General features: G+C 25.9%; 1 protein-coding gene across 1 annotated transcript in view; it reads right to left on the bottom strand.

The window, feature by feature from the left end:
- LOC107437786 (uncharacterized) overlaps window positions 1–25,836 on the bottom strand; it is a 116,302-nt gene that overhangs the window by 70,336 nt on the left and 20,130 nt on the right. The window contains exon 2 of the mRNA XM_087153235.1: window positions 371–398. Within this exon, the coding sequence (XP_087009361.1) occupies window positions 371–398 (28 nt within the window). The remainder of the gene's footprint in view (window positions 1–370; window positions 399–25,836) is intronic.

Genomic DNA, 25,836 nt, shown 5'->3' with positions numbered 1-25,836 from the left:
ATTAGGTCTTAAGAATTCAAGTAATACAGAAATTTAATTTCGACTTTGAGCAACTTAGAAAGGAAACTTTTATAAACTAATTTCTTCTTAAATTGTTAAAATATTAATGAAAAAATCATTTTTTTAACAGGAAGAGCTAAACTGCAATACGTAGTAAAGCAATGTATTCATGTAAGGACATAAAAAAAGCAAATATCATAATAAAACTCAAAAGAAAACTCTTCAAAAAAAAACCTATAAAAATTTTACGGCTCCACCTTAGATTTGTACCCAAAAAAGTTACTCATGGAAGGTTATCACGAAAAGTGAAAGTTATCCAAAACACACCAATTTCACCGAAATTCGAAATAAAGAAAGTAAAATTTCTTACCATCCGGGCATTTCAGTATATCATTTGCCTGCAAAGAGAAAAAAATGACACAGTTTAGTCCAAGAAGACAACAACAATAGGATGATAAATCAAAAAGCATCAAAAGTATCCAAACAATGATTGTATTGTCAGGTTGGGCTATGTGGGTCAAATACCCATTTTTGCGGGCTAGTGAAAGCGATTCAATGCGAATTTTCGAACGTGAAGATCATTAGAGCTTTTATTCAAGTTTATTTCGATAACGCTATTCTACAATAAACATTGCCGCGTTCTTACTGCAAACGATATGAAAAAGATTTCATTATTTTTTAATAAGCAACTGGTGAGCACTTTAGAACATTTTTTTTTCTTTTGGAATACAAAGAAAATTTGTTATGTGCATTAAGAAATGAAGAAAGCATGAAGTGATTGTGTTTGCTGGAATCGGCCAATCAAATGGATATTTGTTAATATTGTATTTTGAGGATTGTGTATTATCGTTCTCTCCATTAAATAATAAAAATATATCTGACCTATATCAATGTTTTATTCTAGGGAGCAAGGATGTTAATCTTATTTTTGATGTTTTATGTCATGCAATATAAAGTATTCAAATGTGTTTGTTAGATTCGCTTTCAATTTTCGATTAAGGGAGTAAGATTTTCGCTTTCAACGATTTATTATTCACATATTCGTATCATCGTTAAAGTTTATCATAATCAAGTAATTTTCTCCGGTTAACTATTTCAAAAGCCATAAAAATCTGTTTTTTTTTTTTTTTTTTTTTTTTTTTTAAATCAAATAGAGCTATAAGTTAGCAAAATCAGTTGTAATATATTTTTGAGTAATGAATAGAAAAAGAATCGTCAACAGATTTTCAAGGCTAAAATCAGGACGATAACAGAAACGATTCTAAGAGAGACACACAGACTAACTCTTCATTTTATCATTATAAATTATTTCTACAATGTACGTTTAAGAAAAATTAAAATGTATTTTTTCATGTTTTATGTTTTTCATATTTATGTTTTTAGATAGTAAAATTTATTTTCCTTTATAGAATATCTTCGTTTTCATTTTTATTCTAAAGTAATCCTCCTCCTCATAACTGTGAGAGTTAAGCACGTAATAAACTCATAAAATATTAATCGTATTATCCGTACAAAGTAATGGGAAAATATAAAGTTTTATTTATGCGTGTAAACCGTGTTATAAAGTTTTATTATGCGTATTAATACATAAAACAACATGTAAAAAATGCAGAGAAATAAAAGTTTACATATTCCTTCTAATTGTTACAAGAGTATGTTTAAGTACTAACCTATTTTTTTAAAGTTTTATTGCTTATAAAAATTTAATAATTCCATACATTTTAAAATCGTACACTAGACGTAATAAATTTAGAGAAAACTTATTAAAATAATATTTTTAAATTAATACTCTTTGAAAACTGTTTGACTGATCTCTTACAAAATTTTGATTTTGAAGGGAAAAAAAATGTAGATTATCAAAATGTGAGAAAAAGCATGCCCTAGAATTTGCAAATAAATAAAACTTAACGGAACAGGGTAAAAGTGAAAAACATAGTTGCTGCTTTCAACAAAAAGTTTAAATGAATTGTTTCTATATACTTTGAATCTCAAAAGTTACAATTTAATTTTAAATTAATAGCCAACCAACGTTTGATAATAAATGATGAAAACAAAAAAATATTTAAAAAATCCGTGGGAAAAAAGTATTTGAATTACATATTTTTAGCTATGCATATTTTAAAATAAAATACAAAGCTGAGTTAGTTTATACACAATGGAGGGGTAAAAAATTAATCTTATAGTTATTCAAGGTTGAACTCCACCCATGTCAATCCCGCCCATATCTTTAAAAAACTATATAAACTTATTAAACAAACCTTTTACATTAATCACGTTCTTACAGCTAAAAACAAATAGTTTTGTTACTTCATAATATTAAGTGTAGGGTAAAAGAAGTTTCGATTTAAGAAGAAGGGGAAAAAATCAGTCAAGGTCAGAGTGATTGGAGATAATGAAATATAGATGGTTAGAAAAAAAAATGTTTGGTATGTGTAGAAGGTTATTGGCGGCGCCAGTAGAGGGCAAGGGGCATATGGACTCTCCATCAAGTAAGGTGTGCCCTGGCATCAAAGATAATCTGGCACAACTGGACAAAGAAAGATAGTAAATTCCTATCTCTAAAATTTTCAATACAAATGCATTTTGGAAGGCTGTAGACATAAGCTTATCGTTTTCATTGATGGCCTGAATAATTTAATCTGCGACGCTTTCAATAATGTTAAATTACTATGCCTTTAAAAAAGAATTATTTTAACTAAATTGAAGATGGGAGGAAGATTTAGTAAATATATTAAATGCTCACAATTATCGGAAACTACTCATATCGTGTCAAGCTTCTTCTTCACTTCAGAACGAGTTCTTTCTTTTTCTTCCATTACATCAATACAGTAGAAAATTATAATGCAAACCTTGAAACACGAGGCTTTGCAGTTTGTGTTATATAAATTATTTCACTTATCATTAAGCTTACCTATTAAGCGTAGCAATATGTCTGTGGAAAAGTTAATAATTCAAAATATTTTTAAAATACAAATACAAAAATATGCACTAAACTAACTATTATTTACGGAGAAAATTGCAACTTTTATGAGTGTTAGAAATGAAATCCATCAAATTTATTGATTTTGGATTGATTTGAAGATTGTAAAATTAATGCGGTATATGGGAAATTGCGGGTCATAGAATTACGATATATAGAAATTCTACTGTATTCCTTACCTACAATTTACTACTACATTTCTCATTTAGCGCGTTAACTTCATAGTGGTTCGCAGGCTTTGTAACTGGGATTTTAAACTGTATTGAAAGTTTATAAATTTCTTGAAGTTAATTGGACATTCTAAGTGAACAGTTTGGAAGATAAGAACAGAAAAATTAATACCTATCGCTTTATAACTTCTTTGTAAAATCTACGATTTATTTTGTACAAAGGAGGGTTATTCAGTTTTAAGTAAAATAAATAAATAAATAAACTGATAATCTCCCCACAAAAACATTATATAGCAAACTATTCTGGTCAGTTCTTCGAAAAGTGTGATAATTAGCTTAAAAGCTTTGCCGCATTGAGGTTAAATTTGATTTTAATTTAGATATTTTATTAATATCAAATTTAGCCGTACCATCTTATAACATGTATTTTTTGGCGAGCTTTTTCTACTTAACTGACTTTTAAAGCTTAAAACTGGAAGACGATTCTAAAAATGCAATTTAAAAAAAAAATCGTTTGCAAAATTATATAGCAAACTATTCTGGTCAGTTCTTTGAAAAGTGAGATAATTAGCTTAAAAGCTTTGCCGCATTTAGGTTAAATTTGATATAAATTTAGATGCTAAATTGATATCAAATTTAGTCGTATCTTTTACTGACATGTATTTTTTGGTGAGCTTTTTCTTGCGTGGTTTTTCAATGTGATGTGTAGTGTGGTCATTTGTTGGCTAAGTAGAAAAACTTAACTGACTTTTAAAGCTAAAAACTGGAAGACGATTCTAAAAATTTTATTTTAAAAAAATCGTTTGCACTATCATAAACTTCTGTTCCTAATGTTCTTTTATTCAAGAAATGAAAATTAAAACTGGAAAACAATTCAAATTATTCATAAAATTAGTTTTCTCTGCTATTAAAAACTGTTCTTTCTATTCTTTCGAAACATTTTTACCTTGCCCTACAAAACATTTAAGTTTTTTGGGTTAATTAACAGTTCCGTTACGTATTAGAAGTGATCATTCGCAGACGTGGTCAATCTCATATAAAGGTAAGAATGTAGCTACAATATTATCGCTGCATTACAAGACAAGCATATAATTTTTTGACAAAGTGAGTTATCAGTTCCAAATTAGAATGGCCATTCACATGTAAAAGTAAGAATGCAACGAATGGCGTTGTAAACAGTCCTTCTCTATAATTTTCTTCGCCAAGAATATTCACTCGCCACTCTCTTTTTTTGCACCTTTAACCTTTATTGCTTCCTCTTAGCCCTCATGCTCCACATTCTTAAATTACTTAAGAGAACATCAATATGAAAAACAGCTCAAGTGAATGAATGCGTGAAGTTGTGGTTATGAACTGGTCTATTTTAGGCTTGTTGTAGGAGGAAGACAATACATTTCGTAAAGAAATAGCAACGAACATAATCTAATATTCTTTTTCCGCTTCATGGTTTAAAATGGCTTTTAATTTCTCGCTTATTCAAGATATGAGTATGCATTTTTTTGTGTTCTGAAGACTTCGTTACATTAATTAACTTGTCATAAGAATTGTAAAAAACTATCTTAGTTCGTTTCTTATTAGTTATATCTTAGTTCGTTCCTTAGATAAGAATAATACAGCAATTCACTATAAATAAACGCTCACAAAAAAGAAATGCTTTTTTTTCAATTGTTTCTTTACCTAGAAGATTTGACCATTTTTTAAAATATACCAGTATATGAAAAACATATATAATAAGTGGCCATGTGCATTTAAATATTATTATTATTTACCAACGTGGAATTATTGGAAATATTTTAGAATATTCTGAAAATTACTTTCATTTTACGGATGTTTCACAAAATATTTCTTCGTTCTAAACAATATTTTGAAAAATGTTTACCATATTTCGAAAAATGCTTCGAAAGAAATGCCTTATAATTAATATCAACAATTTTTTAACCGTATAAATTTTTCAATTTTTGAAAAAGTGAGAACTTTTAAAAATGCTTCAACTGGTCACTAGCCAATAACAAAATATCTTAGTTTTGCTTATAATGTATGCTATAGTATACATTATGGACACAATTAAGATACTATAATTAGAACTTAAGTTAATAAACTTAAGTGTTAACATTTTAGGTTTAACACAGGTTTAAATTAGTTAAAACCTCAATTCATAGTTAAAACGAGAAAATATGCAAAATATATACAATTTAAAATGAATGAAAATGTTTACATCACGGTTCTCAATGCCTTTTATCATCTTCCGAATATATCGAACGAATTTTTGGACACTTTGTAAATCTTATTTTATTAAAAAATAATGCTTTAAAATCTTAAAATGTTGTACAATATTTCAAGAAAATGGTTTTAAAATTTTTTTGGGATAATTTTATAATTTTCAGTTTCAATCCTTTGTTGTTAAACTGTTGTTATTGAGCAGCAATAGACTTCAGTTTATAGTTAACTTTAGTTTATAGTTAAAATAAGAAAATATGCAAAATATATACAATTTAAAATGAATGAAAATTTTTACATCACTGTTCTCAATGCCTTTTATCATCTTCCGAATATGTCGAATGAATTTTTGAACACTTTGTAAATCTTATTTTATTAAAAAACAATACTTTAAAGTCTTAAAAATAGTACAATATTTCAAGGAAACGGTTTTTAAATTTTTTTGGGGTCATTTTATAATTTTCAATTTCAATCTCTTGTTGCTAAACTGTTGTTATTGTACAGCAATGGATAAATTCTTTATAATTTAAAACTAATTTTAACATATCTCTTAGCGAAAGAAATGTCGAGTATTTATGTACTTAAATATTAAGAAACAGTCATAAAGGCGCAGTTTTCTTTCTAACGTTCAGCACATTTTATTGGTAGGTGTGGAAGAATACCTAGAAAATCTTTTTTATATGTTACATTTGAGAGGTAAATTCCGAATAAATAAAAGGAAAAATAAAACACGGTCAAGGTTAATATTGTTTTTAAAATAGTAATAAAATGTAAAGGAAGTTTCAGATAAATTATGAAACAAGTTTAGGTGAAAGCGTGACAGGTTAGATCTTCAGTCGTTTAAATGAAATTTTCCTAGTAATTAATCTATTTGTTAAGAAACACTTTTGAAAATAATATAGCTGTATTGTAACATAAAACTATATAGATTGATTGTTCTTGAAATAATTTGTATTTATACCGGAGTCATTTTATAATACTATCAAGATTCATTCTACAAAATCGAAGAAAACTTGTTAGAAGAGCTTAAGAAGGGAAAAATTTATTATTTTTCTTTTAAAATTTAAATTTTTGTTGCTTTGTTAGTTGTGCTTGGAAATCAGTGGCTTAAATACTATTTACTGAAAACTATAATCCGCTGTAAGTCATTGATAATTTCCTGATTCATTTTTGGATAATTTTTTTTCTGCTAATTCATGCAAAAATTGCTCTCTGTGATAAATTTTCGAAAATTCAATAAATTAAAAGTTGTTACAAAAGTATATATAGTTGGCAATTCTGAAGTTAGTATATTTGTTTATAAATTAAAGCATATATTAATAAAGTTTTATTACGAAATGTCTGTTTGCATTTGTGGGTTCGAGAAAAACAATAAAATCACTAATTTATTATTTATTTCTTATATAAAATAACATTGCCCATGATTTCTCTCGAAGCTGTTTTCTTAGCTTTTGTGCAATTCGTTGTCGAAACTTAAAATTCTCCGTTCATCGAAAATAATATTAATTGCAATTTGATGCAAACGATTTTTTGAACGGGAAATAGTGTTTAATGTTATTAAAAAAAGTTACGTTTAAGACGGAGAGTAAAATACAAATTACATAACAAATGTAAATTTATGGAACAAATTATTTATTGGTTATATAAATTAACATTGTCCACAATTTTTCTCGAGTCTGTTCTCTTATCCTTGGCGAAATTTAAAATTCTATGTTCATCGAGAATGTTTATCATCTATGTCCATCATCTATGATCATTATTGCAATTTTATGCAAACGATTTTTTTAATATAAGATATTGTTATATGCTAAAAAATTAAGGTTTCGTTTAAGAAAGTTTGGCAACGACATGTAAAAAAACGGGTTATGTTATAATAAAAAGTTTTAATTATTAAAGTATTTCATTTTAATGCTACATAAATCGTATTGCAGGATTGAATCATAAGCTGATAAAATCTAATTTTTGAAAAATTGCGCTACCATTCTTTGAAAAATTGGATGCAATGAAATGTAACTCCCATATCTAGAAGAATATATTTCTAGAAGAATTTTCTATATTATTCATCAATGAAATTTAATTTTGAAAAAATTTAATAATCATTATTTACCGATGAAATTCAATTTCTGGAAAAACAGTATAGGATTTTAGATTTATACAATCCAATTTCTTTTTACATTTTGACTAACTTTTCAATCTACTAATTCTCGACAGGGTTTTTTATAACAGTTGCCCATTTGCTTATTTTAATTATTGTTTTCTACAAACAAAAATATTTCAAATTCTTTAAAAAACAGTCATTCCAATTAAAAACAGAAAAAAGTCAAAGCATATTTTACAGGTTTTGCTTTAAATAAAAGCAAAGTTAAATTCTCTAATAAAGCACTTGAGTCATCAAGTTATAATTAATATATTAAATTTATATTCAAAATTGAATGTAAAAGTGAATGATTAAAGTTAATGATAGTAAAATAATACAATGAAATTTATAGTTTCTAGCTTGTAGGTAGGTGGACATAAACAATAGCACTATTTACATTAATGTTTATGTTTAAAGGATTACATATTTTATAGTTTTTACATTTTTTTCTTGGAAAGAAGAATCAATGTTCCTTGTATTATTTAACCTAAACGAACAGTTAGGTTAACGAAGTTAGCTAAACGAACAGTTAGTAGAAACGAATTTAAAAAAACGAACAGTTTTCCAAACAGAGCTGATTAATGATTATTTGTTTTATTCAAAACGATATTTCTTAATTTTAGAGTCGCATTTCTCAAAATTTAATAAAGTTCAAAAGAAACCAAGTTTTACCATACACTGTGAAAAATAGTATGGTCAAAACTACAAGAATATGGTAAATACCATGTTCTGTCCACCGAAATGATCGGTATTTTTTATCGAAGCGGTTCAGTAAAATTAATAACAATATATGGTTGTATAATGTATGATAAAATTTGGTAAATGTGGTAAAATTTGGTAATTTTATCATGATGCCTTAGAGCATGGGAAACGAACCATTTATTCGGTTAAATTGACTTTTCAGTTTTGCATTTTTCCCTTAATGTGGGGTAGTAAGAACTATAATTTTGAAAACTAGAATTTCCAGTAAAAGGTTAAAGTTTGAACAGAAAAATTACCAAATGAATGGTTTAAGTAACGTATATTTTGGTTTTGTTAACCAGTGTAATGTAATTTTTCTTTACCAGAAATGTCATTACAGTAATGACATACAAATGTCATTACACATTGACAAAGAATTCTGGTAATTCTACCAGAATTCTTTGTCAATGTGTATACACTTCATAAAAAATAATGATTAGCATGCGTATTTCTGATTTATTATTAAAAATTTGGGAGATAAAAATTAAAGCAAAAAATGGATACTTTCACTGCTTTTAAATATCATTTTAACTGAATGAATGATCATTAAAATGACCAAAACAACATACATGACTTAAAGACATGTTAGAAAGAAAAATAACCATATTAAATGTGCACAAGAACGGCATTTCATTACAAATATTTAAAATGTGCTAATTCCAAATTATGTTTTAAATTTCCTTTTCCTTGGAGAAAATAGATGATGATTTATGTTTTGACCTAATTTTTAGACGCCTTTAAGCAATTTTCAAACAAAATACCATTAAAATTTGAAAGTAAAACTGGAATGCTTAAACCATTTTAAACGGTTTTATTTTTGAATAACTTAAGTGGTTTAAACTTGTTCCTACGTCATGCTAAATTAAACTGTGACGGACTACTGAAATTGAGGGTCAAAATCATCTTTCTACTTCTCGTTCGTAATATGTCCGGTTATTGCGCTACAATGCGCGTTTACATGCCTTGTAGGTAAGTTTATAATGGATTCGTGGTTAACAACAGCGTAACAAATTAGTCATCATCATATATAGCGCACATTCTTAATGGATTGAGGTCTCTCAAATAGTTACATAAATTAAATCAATTAAATTTTCTAAAAATAATAACTACGATGCACATCCAACTTTTTAAATGTCATGAAGTGACGATAACAGTCGTAAAATATTCAAATAAAAATAATTAACCTAATCATAAAAATTTGCAAATAAGCTTTGCATCTAATATACTGGATATTTGCTTTGAAATGAAAACTTAAGAATCATCATTTATTATATTTTAAGATCCAGAGATATTCATTATTATCTCTTAAAATATTATTTTAATCTAATAATGGAAGAGAAAGTAAAAATGAGCTTTAAATTATTTTTACCATCAATTTTCAAAAAATTCATTATTATTCATTTGAAAATCAAAAATAATGAGTATTATTTATGAGGCTTGCATAGAGTAAAACCTGCCATATTTAGTTGAGTGAAACTAAATTCATCCAATAAATAGTAAATTAATATTGAAGCATTTTCAGCACTTGAGGAGAATATTTCAGGATTTTACAGTTTCTTTCCTAATGTTTCATAAATTCCTAAAAATGTTATTCGGGAAATGTTAAAATTGGTAAAAATGATATTCTGCCTTTAAAAGTGTTAAGAGTGTTTGCACCAATAAATTGATAGACATAAATAAAATCTTCATAATTCAAAAACCGATCTTAATCAAGATATCATGATAAAATTACCTAATTTTACCACATTTATCAAATTTTATTACATTTACCAAATTTTAACACATATTAAAAAACCATATTTCATTTTTAATTTTAACCAAATCATTACCAAAGTGTTTCGCTAAAAATTACTGAGGTTTTTGACTTTCCCATAGAGCCGGAAACACGGTAAATTTTAACACATTCTAGAGTAGTTTTGACCATACTTTTTTCTCAGTAGGGGAGAGTGGGGTCAATTGTAACAGGGTACGATTGTAACAGAGCAAAAATTTCGAGTGTCGGGTTCCAGATTTGGTTCCTAGGTGGCGCACAAGGTGTATTTTATAAATCTACATTTACACCCCTGATGGCAACCATTTTTATGTACTTTTGAAAGAGTTACATCACAAAAGATATTTTCACGCCACGCAAGTACTTTTTTTGGTATTAGAATATTATATTGTAACAAAGTAATTTTGTTTAAACAAATAAAAATTAGTAACCGAATATGTAAGTGGACACCTTAATTAACATTTCAATAAAAAAAAGATTAGTTTTGCTAATTAACTAGCATTGTTTTTAACAAATGAAGCTGAAATGGCGTCTTGGGGACAATTGTAACAATAAGTAAAGGGACGATTGTAACAGCTGAAAATAAATAATCTTATGTTTACAAACCATTACTTAACTCTTTAAGAACCACCAATAGTTTGCTATATCATTTATATTATGTTGCATGTGCATTATTTTATTTGTCACCTTTCACAGCATAAATTAAAATTTTTAACCCCTTAAAGTTAAAAGTTTAACCCTTTAGGTCTCTGCTCATTATTATTTTTACTCCTAAAATATCACTACTATTTTGATCAATAAAAAAATATATCACAACTATGATAATATGTATAATTAACTATGTTTTAGTTGAATTTATGAACTGTTACAATTGACCCCGTAAGTGGGGACAATTGTAACAACTGCACGACTGTCAAAAAATGTTAATAACTAATATAATAATATTTAAAATCTGGTATTTATTTTTTTTCTAGTAGAGGATAGTCTACTTTACTCGTCTGTCAATTAATACTAATAATATATTGGATTTTTTGTTAGTTAAAAATAGTTAAGTAAAAAATGTTACAATTGACCCCACTCTCCCCTACAGATTAAAGTATAAATAGTTTGCACTTTTCAACGTACTGCTTTAAAATTTTTAAAAAATATTAAACTTAAAAGAATAAATGATCAATTTTAATAAAAGATAATAACTTAATTCTTCTAGATATTTTTTAACTTTTAAAATTAAGAAAGCACATGCTGCAGCTTTTAAAAGTTCATAGAATAATTGCTTTTAAAATCATTATACATAGCGATCATTACAAATATCATATGAAAGATCAGTCTTGCATAATTGCATTGTTTTTTTCTGTATAGTAGCTATCTTTAATAACTTAAAACATCTTTCCTAATTAAAGTGCCATATATATATTACATTTAATCTTTAATTAAAGAACAAAAGCTTTTGTTTCAATCAGTAGTTTAACTTTCAGTTCAGGGTTTTAATTCCATACAATTTTATTTTTTAAACAGCAGATAAATATTATTTTTACGTGATGTTGATAACATATCAGCAACTAAAATAATAACTTTAAATATAAGTATATGACCAACTGTTCAATATCATTTAATGCCGATCTTTTAATTATAATAATTGAAAATTATTTGTTGGTGATTCAAGTTATACCGAAATACTGATTAAGAGATGATTTAACAAATTATTATTTTTTGGGAAGGGATTAATGGAGACAAATTATTTAATGAAATATGTTTTTTCCGTTTCAATAAAAGATTATAATCACTTGAGATCTTAACAATTTAAATATTTCGTTGAAAAACTGAAAATTAAAAGGTGTGTTAATGGGTGATAATGTATAAAATCGTATTTGAGTTTTATCTAAACGGGTTTCTTGCAATGCTCTCGTACATAAAATATTTCTGGAATATAAATTTGCAATTAATTCGTTTCACTTCTAATTCATTTTATTTAGAATATCGTAAGGACATCGCTTTATTAATTTAGAATTAACTGTTGGAAATTTTATTGATTAAAAAGTCTTTAAAAAACTTTTTTAGTAGTTCGAATTTCAACAAAATTTCGAAACTTGTACACTATATTGTAGCATTTTGTTTTCTTCGCAATTCTAAAACAAAGTTTATTTTTAATGATATCAAAATTCTTTTAAATAGCAGTTTTTAATTTTTTGAGTAAAGTAAAATATTAAAGAGTAAAAAACTTGAATACTGGAGTTCTTATAAGAAGTTTTAATGTCTTATAAACAAAAAGTTATCATTTTTTAGACAAACAGTTTTTCATAATTTGATGTTTATGAGAATAATCATTTTTAAACGATATCAAAATTCTGTGTTATAAAAAGAAAATATATCGGATAAAAACTTGAAGATTGGATGATTATTTTTGCAAAAAAAAAAACATTCTGTAAATTTACCGTACTGTATGGAACATTTCTGGTAAATAAAACTATAATTCTAGGTAATAAAATGATATTTAAAACACTCATTTGGTAATCTTTTCATTTATATACTAACGGTTTACTTGAAATTCTGATTTTCAAAATTATAGATCTTATTACAACACGTTTAGCAATAAATACAAAACTGAAAAGTAAATTTAACTGAATAAGTAGTTTTTATGCTATGCTTTAAGGTATCATTATAAAATTGCCAAATTTTTTCACACTTAATAAAAAATTGTTAATTTTACGAAAATCATTCCCAAAGTGCTTCAGAAAAATTAAGCTTTTTGTTGTTCCCATAGAGCCAGAAACACGATAACTTTCATTATATTCTGTTAATATAGACCACATTTTTTTTCTCAATGTTAAAGCATGTTATTTGTGTTTTTTACAGATGACAATTTATTACTTATATTTTTTGGTGTGGTTTTGCAATTTTTTTGAAATTTGAATTTCATAAAGATTTAAATAAGAAATAGAAAGTTTTAATATAAATGGAAAAATTACTACAAATTCCATTGTTTGGCTGGGAATTTTTATTATCTTTTTAAGTTTACTAAAATCATTAGAATAAATCAAATTGTATAAAATATCGTAAAAACAGATTAACAGTAAAAACAAATAAAGCCATCTTTATGTCCATAATTCTGCATTAAATTTCAGTTTTTTTTTTAAATCAGCGCGCAAATTTTTAAAATACCTGATTTTTGTTTTTAACTTAAAAATAAATATACATTAAATACTTTTTGACTTTTTATATTTAAATTTCTAAACTTTTTTTAAATTTTTTTTGTTAATTTGGTGTCTATAAGTATTAAAAGAAAGAGACAGAGCTATATAAATGTCGATTAAACGTTATCATTTCTTCTGTGAAGTCGCATTTTGGAAATCTGTTTACTTAAACCATTAAATCTATAAAAATAGATAAGACTATCTTAATTCCCTTAAATTTCCCGCACTAAATTCCAATTAATAGATTTTTAGAAAGAAGAAGTTCGTACGATGCCGACGTAAGACCAAATTGTTCACATACAATCATAAACTAAAATCATCTTATGCACTCAATCTTTTTTTTATTTTTTATTATTACCCGAAAGGCATTGGGCAACAAGTTTGCGCAAATTTCTTTCCAGATCAATCACCGCATCTAAGTAAAACGGAAGAAAAAAAGAAAGAAATCGGAACTATCTTGTATTTTAATAATCTGCCATGACCGGAATTATTCATAGGCTGGAACGATTTCTTCAATGACGCATTGTATGTGCAGAAATAGAACGCTGATGGGTTTCCAATTCCTCTGTTATTTCGTAAATGGCAATCGGTATAATTTTTAGCTCATGAGATTACAGTTTAGAGTGGCATTTCCTTAAGATTACTGATTTTAAAATGTTTCATACAACCACGAGCAGTATTTTTCTTGCAAGTCGGTTTTGCAATTTTGTGAAAATTAAAATGTTGTGATTTTATTTTGTTGTATTTCAAAATGTTTATGGGTTATTAGATCAATAGCTGTTTTAAACACTTTTTCCTTTTTTTCCCTTAGGATTATTTATTTATTAAAAAAAAAAACTTTAAGTGATCATTAAAAGGAATTGGGTTTATTCATTCGACTTACACATTGACTATCAGAATTTTTTTGGTTCTTTCGACTCTTAAATTCGAACGTTTAATTCCAATTTGTTTGATAAACTAATGATGAAAAACACTTGGAGTTGTTTAGTTATAACACTAAAAATATGATTTCTAAACATTCTTAGAAACTGTTATTTATGGAAACAAAACAATTAGAATTGTTTAGAAATATCGTTAAAAATACGAATTTTAAATATCCTTAAGAAATGTTATTTATTTAAAATTAGTTTTAATATTTTTGTAAAAATATTAAAACTAATTTAAAAAGAAATTCAATTTTTTTTCCAAAAAAAAAAGTTCATACACATAAATTGATTGAATTATAATTGTTTCAGAATGTAAATTTGAGAGTTATTAAAACTTTATTCAATATCCTTACTCAAAGCGAATCTCTACTTATGAAGACTTAACTTATTTATTTCATTACTTATTTTATTACAATATTTTATTTATTAATGTAAAAGACATGATTTCCAAATATTATCGATAATTACATTCATCATTAATTTCGAAGTTAGCTGTGGTATATTTTTAGTGAAGTCACTTGTTTCTAACGCCAAAAATATATTTTCGAAGTAAGTAAAAAATTTACGTCTATGAGTACTTTTGCGGTTAACTGCAAAAAAAGTTGAAATTCATTTTTAAAAATAAATTTTTTAACTATTATAGAATTTAAGTTTGAAAGTTGCTGTAAGCTTTATTCGATTAGCCAGTCTGAAATATTACTTATTTATGAAGTCTAATTCATTAAATTCTTTGAAAATGAATTTTTAAAATAACATTGTATGATGAAGTTATGAATGAAAAACTAATTAAAAAGTTTAATTGTTGAAACATAACTTACACCGAAGTCAAACTTTTATAACTGTACAGTGAGTAATTCGAGGTATTTTTAAGATCAGATCCAATGCATTAGCTTAAACAAATAATATTTTGTCAAAACTCCAGGAACAAAAAGTTGAAACAGTTTAAGTTTCACGTATGTCTATGCATCGATTTATCAATATTACTCTTAAATTTAAACAATATACACTTTAAACTAACCTGGGTATTGAAATACTTAATTATTTTTATATTGAACAAATTGAAGTTTACAATTTTAAGTATATAAATCGATTCTGCTTTATTTTTTTACAACATATTTTTAAAATAAGATTCATCACAACTAAATGTTTCAATTTTTTCATCACGTGTTTTAACAACTGAAAAAAGTCTTAAAAATAACTGCAACAGTAAAAAAGAAACATACTTTTAAAAGATTAGACTATATTATTTAATTTGAAAGATTATTTCATTATATAATAAAATATCAGACACTTTTATTATACTATATTATTTGGCTATATTATTAGACCATATGATTTATTAGTCATTTTTTATTATTATATTATTTGGAAGATGAAAGTTATTACTAACATCTCACTAAAATTTCAAATATTTATGAATTATTAATCAAGAATTTAAGAATTAACTATTAATCAATTAGTTATGAATTAAAATTAAATTACTACGAAACAATTGAAACTAAGTGGCTAATGAAAAGTAATGAATGCAAATCAGTCCGTGGCAAAAAAGAATTAATAAACCCCTAGAAAAGAAGTGGTATAGCATATAATTTTCTTAAATAAAAGTTAAATACATTTACATAAGGATTAAGCAATCAAGCTATGAAAAAATAGCTATTTTTTAATTTAAAAATATACTTTATAAACTTATTTTATCCACATTTTAGAATTTAAGCACTTGGATGTTATTCTTATTTTTAAGTAATTATTAATATGAATAATCCGAATGTTAAATTGAAATTTAGTTAATCCGATATAACAAATAACTTTTAGAAAATTGAAAGCAGAAAAAAATCTCTTTAAAGGCACACATGTTGCTTTATAACTGAAATTAATTCTGGAAAGATGCACGGAAAAAAAATCTGGTACAATTACCATACTGTAGGGTGATAACATTTCTGGTGAAATAAAAATTTCACAATTTCTGGTTAATAACCTTTAATTTAAACAAACGTATATTATCCATTCCTGAGATAATTTTTCCGTTCATATGGCAACGGTTTACTAGAAATTTTGGTTTTCAAAGTTATAAATCTTATCACCAAATATTTTGTAAAAAATACGAAACTGAAGAGAAAACTTAACCGGTTAAATAGCTTTTCTGCCATTATCTAATGAATCATGATAAAATTACTAAATTTTACCATTTTTAACCAATTTTTTATCAGTTTTGATATAACTGCACTTTTTTTGTTACTTTTACCTGAATCGTTACTTAGCTTCGGTAAAAATTACCGAGATTTTCTTTGTCCCCATAGAGGCAGAAACGCGGTGAATTTTACCTTATACTAATAGTTTTGACCATGCTTTTCTTCTCGGTGCTGCAGCAAAATATAATTAGCATATTTCTTTCTTATTAGTTTGCATTTTATCTCATTTTAATATTAAGATGATAAAAAATTTGAATGTGAATAGCATGAAAAAGAAAACTTAACTACAATGAGTTTCGTTTTTAAGTCAAATGTGAAATGCAATGCATACAAAGCAGCCGCTAGACAATTAAGGGTTAATAAACCGCTTGAGAAGGAGTGGTATGGCATGTAAACTTTTTGTTTAATAAAACAAAATAACCATGTTGCTATAAAGGATAAGATAATCTCTGTGTGAAACAGTAGCCAAATCTCCCATTGAAAGAGTTACGCGTCATTAAATAAGCATTTTGAAATTTCATATCCCTCTTTCTTAATGGCGTTGCAAAATGTTGTCTAAATTTGAATTCTTTTATCTCAATTTATATAAAATATACTTGTTTATGGAACTCGAAAAAAAACTAGTTAATAAAATATAAATAATGAAAATTAATTAGAGTTAATAAATGAAATAAGGAATTTAAAGAAAAAGGATAATAAATAAAAAAAGCTATTATATGAGCGATTTATTTATTGATTATCTCTGTTTATTTAAAATAAACTTGTTTATAGAAATCGGAAAAAAAACTAGTTAATAAAATATAAATAATGAAAATTAATTAGAGTTAATAAATAAAAGTGAAATAATTAATTTAAAGAAAAAGGATAATAAATAAAATAGCTATTAAATGAACTATTTTATTTATTGATATTTGAAGAGTCTCACACCATTTAATAAACATTTTGGCGCTTAATATTCCTCTTGTTCAATGTAATAAAATGTTTCTGAATGTTCTGATTTTTTTATCTTAATATTTACAAAAGAAAAAAAAACATGCTTGCATATCGATACAAAAAAATACTTATGAACTACAAATGAAGTAATAATGAAATTTGAAATAAAAAGATAATAAATAAAAAAGAAAATCAATTTGTTTTCATGCGTTGTTTATTTATTGAACTAAAAAAAAGTTACACGTTTTAATAAGCATTTTGACATTTTATACTTCGCCTTTTCGAGGGAGTTAAATGATTCTGAAAAAAGTATTTTTTAATCGTAATTTTTTCCAAAAAAGAAAAAAACATGCTAGCGTACTGAAATAAAAAAGGATTATAAATAAAATTCAAATAACAATGAAATTTAAGAGAAAAGGATAATAAATGAAAAAAAGGTAACTAAGTTTTGTACATGTGGTTAATATTTATTTAATGAATCATGAGTCACGTGCTCTTTACTAAGCATTTTGATGTTTCACTATTTTCCTTTTCAATGGAGTAAAATTTTGCTGAATTTTTGTATTTTTTAACCATAATTTTTTTCAAACAAAAGTATACTCGTGTATTGAAATAAAAAGGGATTATAAAGAAAAATGGAGTAAAAAAAAAGAAGTTTAAAAGAATTATATAAAATTATTTCTTAATATAAAAATAAATACGCAGTTTAATAAGCATTTGTGACGTTTCATGTCCATCCTTCAAAATAGAACTGTAAAATATTTATGAAATTTGTATCATTCAATCTGAATTTTTTCAAAAAAATACTTGCGTAATTAAAAAAAATGATGATAAATAAAAAAAAACAGATAAATAAAAATAGTAATAACTAAGTCTTTTAAAATGGGTCATAAATTTAATGATACTTAAATTTAATAGAAAATGAAAAAAAGAAATAGAAAAGCACAATAAATAAAAATAATAATTTTAAATTTGCGTTATTTATTAATTCAGTTTTAAAAAAAAGGTCCGCGTCATTTAAAAAGCATTTTCACATTTCATATTCTTTCCCACTTGAGTTGTTTCAAAAATCTGTAATTTTAACTTCTGATTTTTAAAAAAAATTCTTTCTCTGAAGCTTATTAACTAAGCAAAAATTAGTTTATTATTTGTATTATTCATTTCTTGAATCAAAATCAAGCTTCATTAAATAAAAGTATTTTGTCATTTTAAATTCATCAGGATTAAAAAGAAAAAGTTGTATTTTTTTCTAATCAAAATATATTTCAATTATTTTAATAATTGAACAAAAATAAATATTAAAATTTTTCAGTCGTATGTAGGACGTTATGTTTCAAAATCTTGTTTATCAAATAGGTATTTACTGTACAACCTGCATAACTTAACACAAAAACTGACCTCTGAAAATTATCAATATGTCAAGGTTTCAATTGTTTCAGAAAAAAAAGAAAAAAACAATTTTTTTGTAACTAGTTATTAACACACAATGCCAGACTAAATATTAGGATGCCTAACATGTAATAACTAAAACGTGGCGCATGCGCAAAGGATAATTTGGAACGTAATTTTAAATTGTATTTCTTCTTTTCTTTCTTGATACTATAAAAAAAAGTAAATGCGGAAAACAATTAAATTTCTGCTTTTCAAAATCTAATTGGGTATTCCTTTTTACAGTGTATAATATCCTGCCAGTGTATAATATTGAACTATATTTATTACATACACTGAAAAAATTCAGGAAGAAGTTACGGTAAAAAGTACAGACACTCAGGGTGCTGGTACTTTTTACCGTAAAATACATTTTTACCGGAACATGCTTCAGAAAAAAAAATTAATATTCTATAATTTTTACAGTAATAATTAGCCTAAAATAATTCAATCACTATAATTAAATAGATATTACTGCAAAAATTACTGTGAAATATTTTACGGTAAATTGGATTTTGCAGATGATACACCGAAATTGTTAGTACTTTATTCCGTAATTTGATCAGATATATTTTTTTTAAAGTTTTCAGATTTGTGAAGTTTCCATTCAAATAGATTTTTTTTACCAAAATGTGAATAATACGCAAGGAATTTTTATATATCTTGTATATTTGTTTTATTCATACTAATAGTTTAAGTGATTAAACTATTTGTCCTTTAAAATAAAGTATTGGAAATAATTATTAATTTTTTATAATGAAAATTTTAAAATAAGTTTTTAAAAATTATCCGGAAACCATATATTGAGAAAGCTTGTATAAATTCTCAAAACTATGTTTTAAGAGTTTAAAAATAATATATTTTTTAATTTTTTTTAAAATCCAAAACCCAAATATTTTAGATCAAAAAAATGGGGAGGGGGAATCATAACAAACTGTGATACAGTAACAAAGCATATTATATAGGATTTTCCTTTAAAAATTAAGATAATAAGCAAATTTGAAAAAAAAAATTTATTGTTAAAATTTTTTAAAAAAATGCGAAAGAGTGAGTGAAAGTAAGTACCAGAGACGGAAAAAGAGACAGTATGGAAAAACTACCTTCACAAGTCCTCACACAAAATATCGAATGTTTAAATATAAAAAATTTAGAAAATATTTTAATATTTCCTTTTCAACCCAGAAAAGAACGAAAATTGGGATAAGACAATTAAAACAGAATTTTCCCCCATATGCCTCCCAAACTAAAAGAGCCAATGATAACTCATGTTTGCCAAGAAGCTGATACATTTATGACATAAAAAAGATAAATTTAATTGATTTCAAAAACTGATACTTCTAATTTATTATTGATAAAATGATACATTAATTCATAATTCAATTCATGATTGATAAATGATGATACATTTAATTCATATTTTTAAAAAATGCAATTCCCCGGTTTTGAAACCATTCAATTAAACAGACAATTAAAACAGAATTTTCCCCCTTATGCCTTCCAGACTAAAAGAGCCAATGATAACTTATGTTCGACAAGAAGTTGATACATTTACGATGTAAAAAAAGATACATTTAATTCATTTAAAAAAATGATAAATTCAATTTATTATTGATAAAGTGATACATTAATTCATAATTCAATTCATGATTGATAAATGATGATACATTTAATTCATATTTTTAAAAAATGCAGTTCCCCGGTTTTGAAACCATTAAATTAAACAGACAATTAAAACAGAATTTTCCCCCATATGCCATCCAAACTAAAAGAGCCAATGATAATTTATGTTCGCCAAGAAGCTGATACATTTATGACATAAAAGAAGATACATTTAATTCATTTCAAAAAACGATACATCTAATTTATTATTGATAAAATGATACATTAATTCATAATCCATCATTGATAAATGATGATACATTCAATTCATATTTTTAAAAAATGCAGTTCCCCGGTTTTAAAATCATTCGATTCTCAAAACGTGATTTTTTTTCCTAATAATCAATAATAAAAGCAAAGGAGTAAAAAGTAAATGCTCAATAATTGAAGTAAATGATTCGATTGCTGTCGCAGCAACTCGTTCAACTCTAGTCTGTTATGCGTTCTGTCAATGAAATCGTGCGTTCATCATTTTTAGACTTCGTTAATCATAACGCATCACAAATTTTAATCTTCAAATGAATGTTCCATCTTTGACTTAAGAGGTATTAACTTTAAGCTGGTGTGGAAGGTCTACGTTCGTAAATTAATCACCATTTTCGTAAGTGAAAGTGCCAAGGAAGATTACTTCTTGCGACCAATGAAGCGCTTCCATCTGACTGCAAAGTACGTTGACTGCATACTGCTTCGTTCACAATGACTAATACATGTTTAACGCCAAAATAGTTTTATGTAATATGGAGGTTAGGGGTGGAATTACATTTTTCAAAAAATTCAAAATCTTGAAAACTTTTACAAATATTTAAGACGTAAACAGTTCCGAGCGTTTTCATGTTCAACGCTTTTAAATGGAAAAGATTGTGGCAATAAAGTGATCTGCCATACTTTTTGAGAAGGTAAAACCTTTAAATAAAACTGTTTCTTAGTATCATTACCTGAGGTATGCTATTACAAATTTCTAGAATATCCTCTAAAAAGAGTACAATACATATAAATATCTTATGGACTACTTGAAAACTGTTTAATTTCTCTCCCAAGAGCTCACAAAAACTTAAAAGCGTACTGTTGTACAATTTAAAATGTGGCTTATCATTTTATTTCTCCAAGGCCCTCAATTTTAAAATTTCTAACATCTACATGGCTTCTTTTTAATTATTCAATAATGACTCAATTTTGATTTGTGTTATTAATACTACTTTTTTATTAACAGTTCTGTTAGCATTCCTTTTGATACAAAAATGCTTATTACTTTTAGTAAAATGTGGATATTTTCAAAATTTCTTTTATTAAATTTTATCCAATTAAGTTTTTAAATACTCCCGCAACTTTATGCACACTTTCACATTAATAAGGTTATTTATGATCCAAAATTAGCAAAGTTGAAAACTATACGACAGTGTTCTTATAGGAAAAAATCTTCAGAATTACCTACACGCATAGACCAGCAATAGGAAACCACAAATTAAAAATAAAGTAAAAAACTATACAATATTGATGAATGAAGTGTTCTGATATCAAAGAAATCTTTAAAGGTACCCGTATAGACCAACAATGGGAGTCCACAAATCAGAAATTTTAAAAAAATTGAAAATTATACGATATTGCTGAATGAAGTGTTCTAACATCAAAGAAATCTTTAAAATTACCCATTTACATCAGCAATTGGAATCCACAAATCAGAGATCAATAAAATCAAAAACAAATCAATAAGGACGAAAATTGCTGTTATTTTAAAGAAATATTTAGAATTGCCCGTATATACCAATAATCAAAACCATAAACCGGAAATCAAAAAAGTTGAAAACGATATGATATTAATGAATGAAGCTTTCTTGAATGAATAAATTCTTTAAAATTCATCATAAATCAAAGATCAAAACAACAAAAATCAAAAGAAAAAAAAATAAAACACGACCAACAAGAATCAAAACTGTCAACAAGGATACATTACTAATGATTTAAGTTTTTTTTATGGGAAGTTTTTGAATCAAATAGAATTAATTTGAATCAAATAATTAAGAATCAAAACTATCAGCAATGAATACGTTACTGATGAAGAATCAAATTTTCTAATGGGACATTTTTGAATCAAATAAAATTAATAATCTTAAATGCAAATATGTTGAAAGTAGTGAAACTACTCAAAAATGTGAAATCTTATTTTGGCAACGTCTGTTTTCTTTTATAAAATGAATATAGCTTATTGGATTCAATTGTATAGTAATTTTTATTAAAAGACAATACAAATGACATTTGACACACTAATTAGAGTCACTGTCCTATTTATACATTCAAAAACAATTCATTCCCATTAAAAAAAATTAGAAAGAAATGCTGCATAAATCTGTCTGATCAACAAAAGAAACATTAAGAAAAGTAGATAATAAAATTAATGTAGCACCAATAGGATGAGCATGACTTCTGGTCATAAGTCACACGGATGTCTAGACCAATTTCAAGCTCTATTGACTATATAATTGTAAATTCTTCTCAAACACTATAGTCAACATTGCTGATGAAGATAGTCTGAAGTGTCTAAGGTTCAAATTAAGCGATTCATAATCAGGTGAATGAATCAACAGCATTTGAATCCCGTGGGAGACAGAAAACAATAAGAAACATTTGAAATTAAGTAATTAAAAAAAAAACTCTTGAAAGTTATTTTTCTTATCTTCTTCTAAACTATCTTCAGATAAACAAGCTTTATAATTAAGAACAATGAATTTTTTGGTTAGATTAGTTTAAGAGTACGCAAAAAGTGGAATTAGCATTAAGGGGTTCCGAAATTTCAACCACTTTTCTGACCAGATTTTTTAGATTGCGGCTACTCCTCAGATTTTGGGGGTTGATAAGAAAAGGAGAAGTCATGATGGCTCAAGAGATAGAGCACTCGCCTCTCAATGAGGTGGCCCAAGTTTGAATCTCAGCGATTACTGGTCGATAGCACCCGGCTTGTAACGATTATAGTGCTGACGTAAAATATCCCCAGTTGTAGACGGATCATGGATTAGACATATATGGCAACGTTACTTTTAAAAAGTAACGAGTAAAAGTACAAGTATTTTTAAAAAAAGTAACGAGTAAAAAGTAAAAAGTTCTTATTTTAAAAGTAACGAGTAAAAAGTACAAGTAAAAGTACAAGTACTAAACCAAAAAAGTAACGATTTAAAAGTACATTTCTGGGAAATCGAAAATTCAAAGTAACCTAAAATTTTATTGAATAATATTCTTATGTTCTTTAATGTTTTTGCAAAATTGTTGTTATTTATTTAATTATTTTTAATTTTGAAAGTTATGGACATTAATTTATTTTTAAATTCGGAAGAATATTATAATATAATTTTATAATATAATCGTATAATATAATTTAAAATCAAATATAATTTTAATATCAAACTTTTTATGGAATTGCACGAAAAAGAAATTTTATCTATTGATATAAATTTTTAGTTTATTATTCTTATTTATTTAAATTACCATTGATTTAAAATTGTTTTACTCTATAGAAACGCGTTTTAAAAGCACAAACATAAACAAAGCAAACACGGGGTTTCAGAGAGCTTTGTGATCTTTGAGCTAGTTTTATTTGTAACAATGACTAATGCTGAAGTCGTGCGAGAAAATCATTTTCCGAACATTTCTGCCCAACGGAATAATTAAAATTTGTAAACGAATTTTAGTATCAGCGGCTAAACTAATACCTTCGAGCTTTCAAGAGTTAAAATAGTAATTATAATAGTTTTCAATAGCACAAACAGTTCTGAAGTTCTAAGAGATCTGACTGGGCGTTGTTTGACAAGGTCGGGCATAAACATAATTTTAGTAAAAAATGTACTAGGTAAAAATGTATTTAGTAAAAAATGTATTAAGACAAAAATGTATTATTAGTGAGTTCAAAAAGAAAATTGAAAAACGTAATAATAAAATCCAACATTTTTTATTTAAAATGTATTAAATATATGCATAAAACTCAAAAATGAATGAAAATAACTTGTAGCAATAAAGGAAACGAAGGAAATAAAAATAAAAATATGACCACCGAAGCCGACGTCTTCAGGGGATACCGGCCCCGGTAGCCATAAAACAAAACCTTTTCTATTGAGGGGGAGGCAATTGTCTGAAGTGACACCATAAGTACCCCGAAGGTTTTGTATAGAAGTCCAAGAAAAAACATGAAATACAAAGAACCAATTAATTTAGAAAAGAATCTCAAACAAATTCATCAGAAAATAAAATTATTGACAATCCAAAAAAATTCACCATAAATACTAAAAATTAATTATTTAAAATTAAATAATGAACTTATATTTGGAAAAGATCTATTAACATCAATTGTCATCCACTACAAGTTAAATAAAATGTATTTGAGCTTGATTGGATAAATAGAAAGAATTATTATCTGTCACAATAAACCAGAAGGGAAAGTAATAACTTTATTTAAAAGAATGCGTCGATTTTAAATGCTTAATTTCTTTTAAATGGTATTTTTTTTCTAAGCATAATACAACTGTATTCTTTATAAATTGAAGTCGAATAAATTTTTTTTAATTTCTACTTTTGATACATTTGTTTTGTTTTTCGTTAGAGGAACTTGGAAAAAATATCTTTCTTTTTTTTAACGATAAATTTCAACAAAAAAAAAAATTTAATAAGTTTCATCTTTAGTCAGTGTTACACTCATGTTATTTAAAAATCTTTTTCAATTCTAGTGCATAAATTTTCAATGCCAGTTTGATAAAAATTAATTTATTTTAAAACAAAATTTCTTGAGATGACATATTGGACATCTCCCATATTTTCTATTCTATATGGAATAAAGTAAAGTAAGGTGGAAATCCTATAGCGCAATATCGGTTGAGTATGGAGGCTAGTACAATACCTCCATCCCAAATCCATTGCTTTTTTACAAGGTTCATCTTCCCCATCAATGCTAATCAGAAAGATTAAAATTATTGAATCTAAAATTTGAAAAGTGCTTCAAAGAAAAGAAATGAACTGATTAAATATTTACAAACAAGCAAGTCCCTCTAACTTTAAAATATCGTTGGCGCGACTTATAGTACACAATTATAATTAATAAACCTCAATAATGTTGATTAATGAGAAACGAATACCAAAATTTACGGAAACGACAGTTCGTTATTCTTTGCCTAGTCTTATTAACTATATCCTAGTTTATATTAATTTAAAGAGAGTCTTTTTTTATTTAAATAAAAATTTATATTTGCTAATTCAAAATAAATATTTGTTAATTTATTTAAATAAAAAAAAGATAAAAGTGGTAGAAATCATATTATTGCGGAATAAAATCTCATTCGGATGTTAAAAAGCTCCTTCAATAGTGAACATTTAAAATACCCAGAAGCCAAACCAGAAATCAAAATTATCTGTTTACATATAAAAAGGAGTCTTTTTGATGTCAGCAACAAAGGCAAATTGATGTTTTCTAAACCTAAGCATGATGCACAATAAATCATCCTGAATTATACCTCCG

This window comes from Parasteatoda tepidariorum, chromosome 10 (assembly GCF_982258835.1).
Source record: "Parasteatoda tepidariorum strain Cologne lab strain chromosome 10, Ptep-v5.0, whole genome shotgun sequence".
NCBI classification, from domain to species: Eukaryota; Metazoa; Arthropoda; class Arachnida; order Araneae; family Theridiidae; genus Parasteatoda; species Parasteatoda tepidariorum.
The sequence above is the reverse complement of the archived record's forward strand: the minus strand, read 5'-3'. Positions and strand labels throughout refer to the sequence as shown.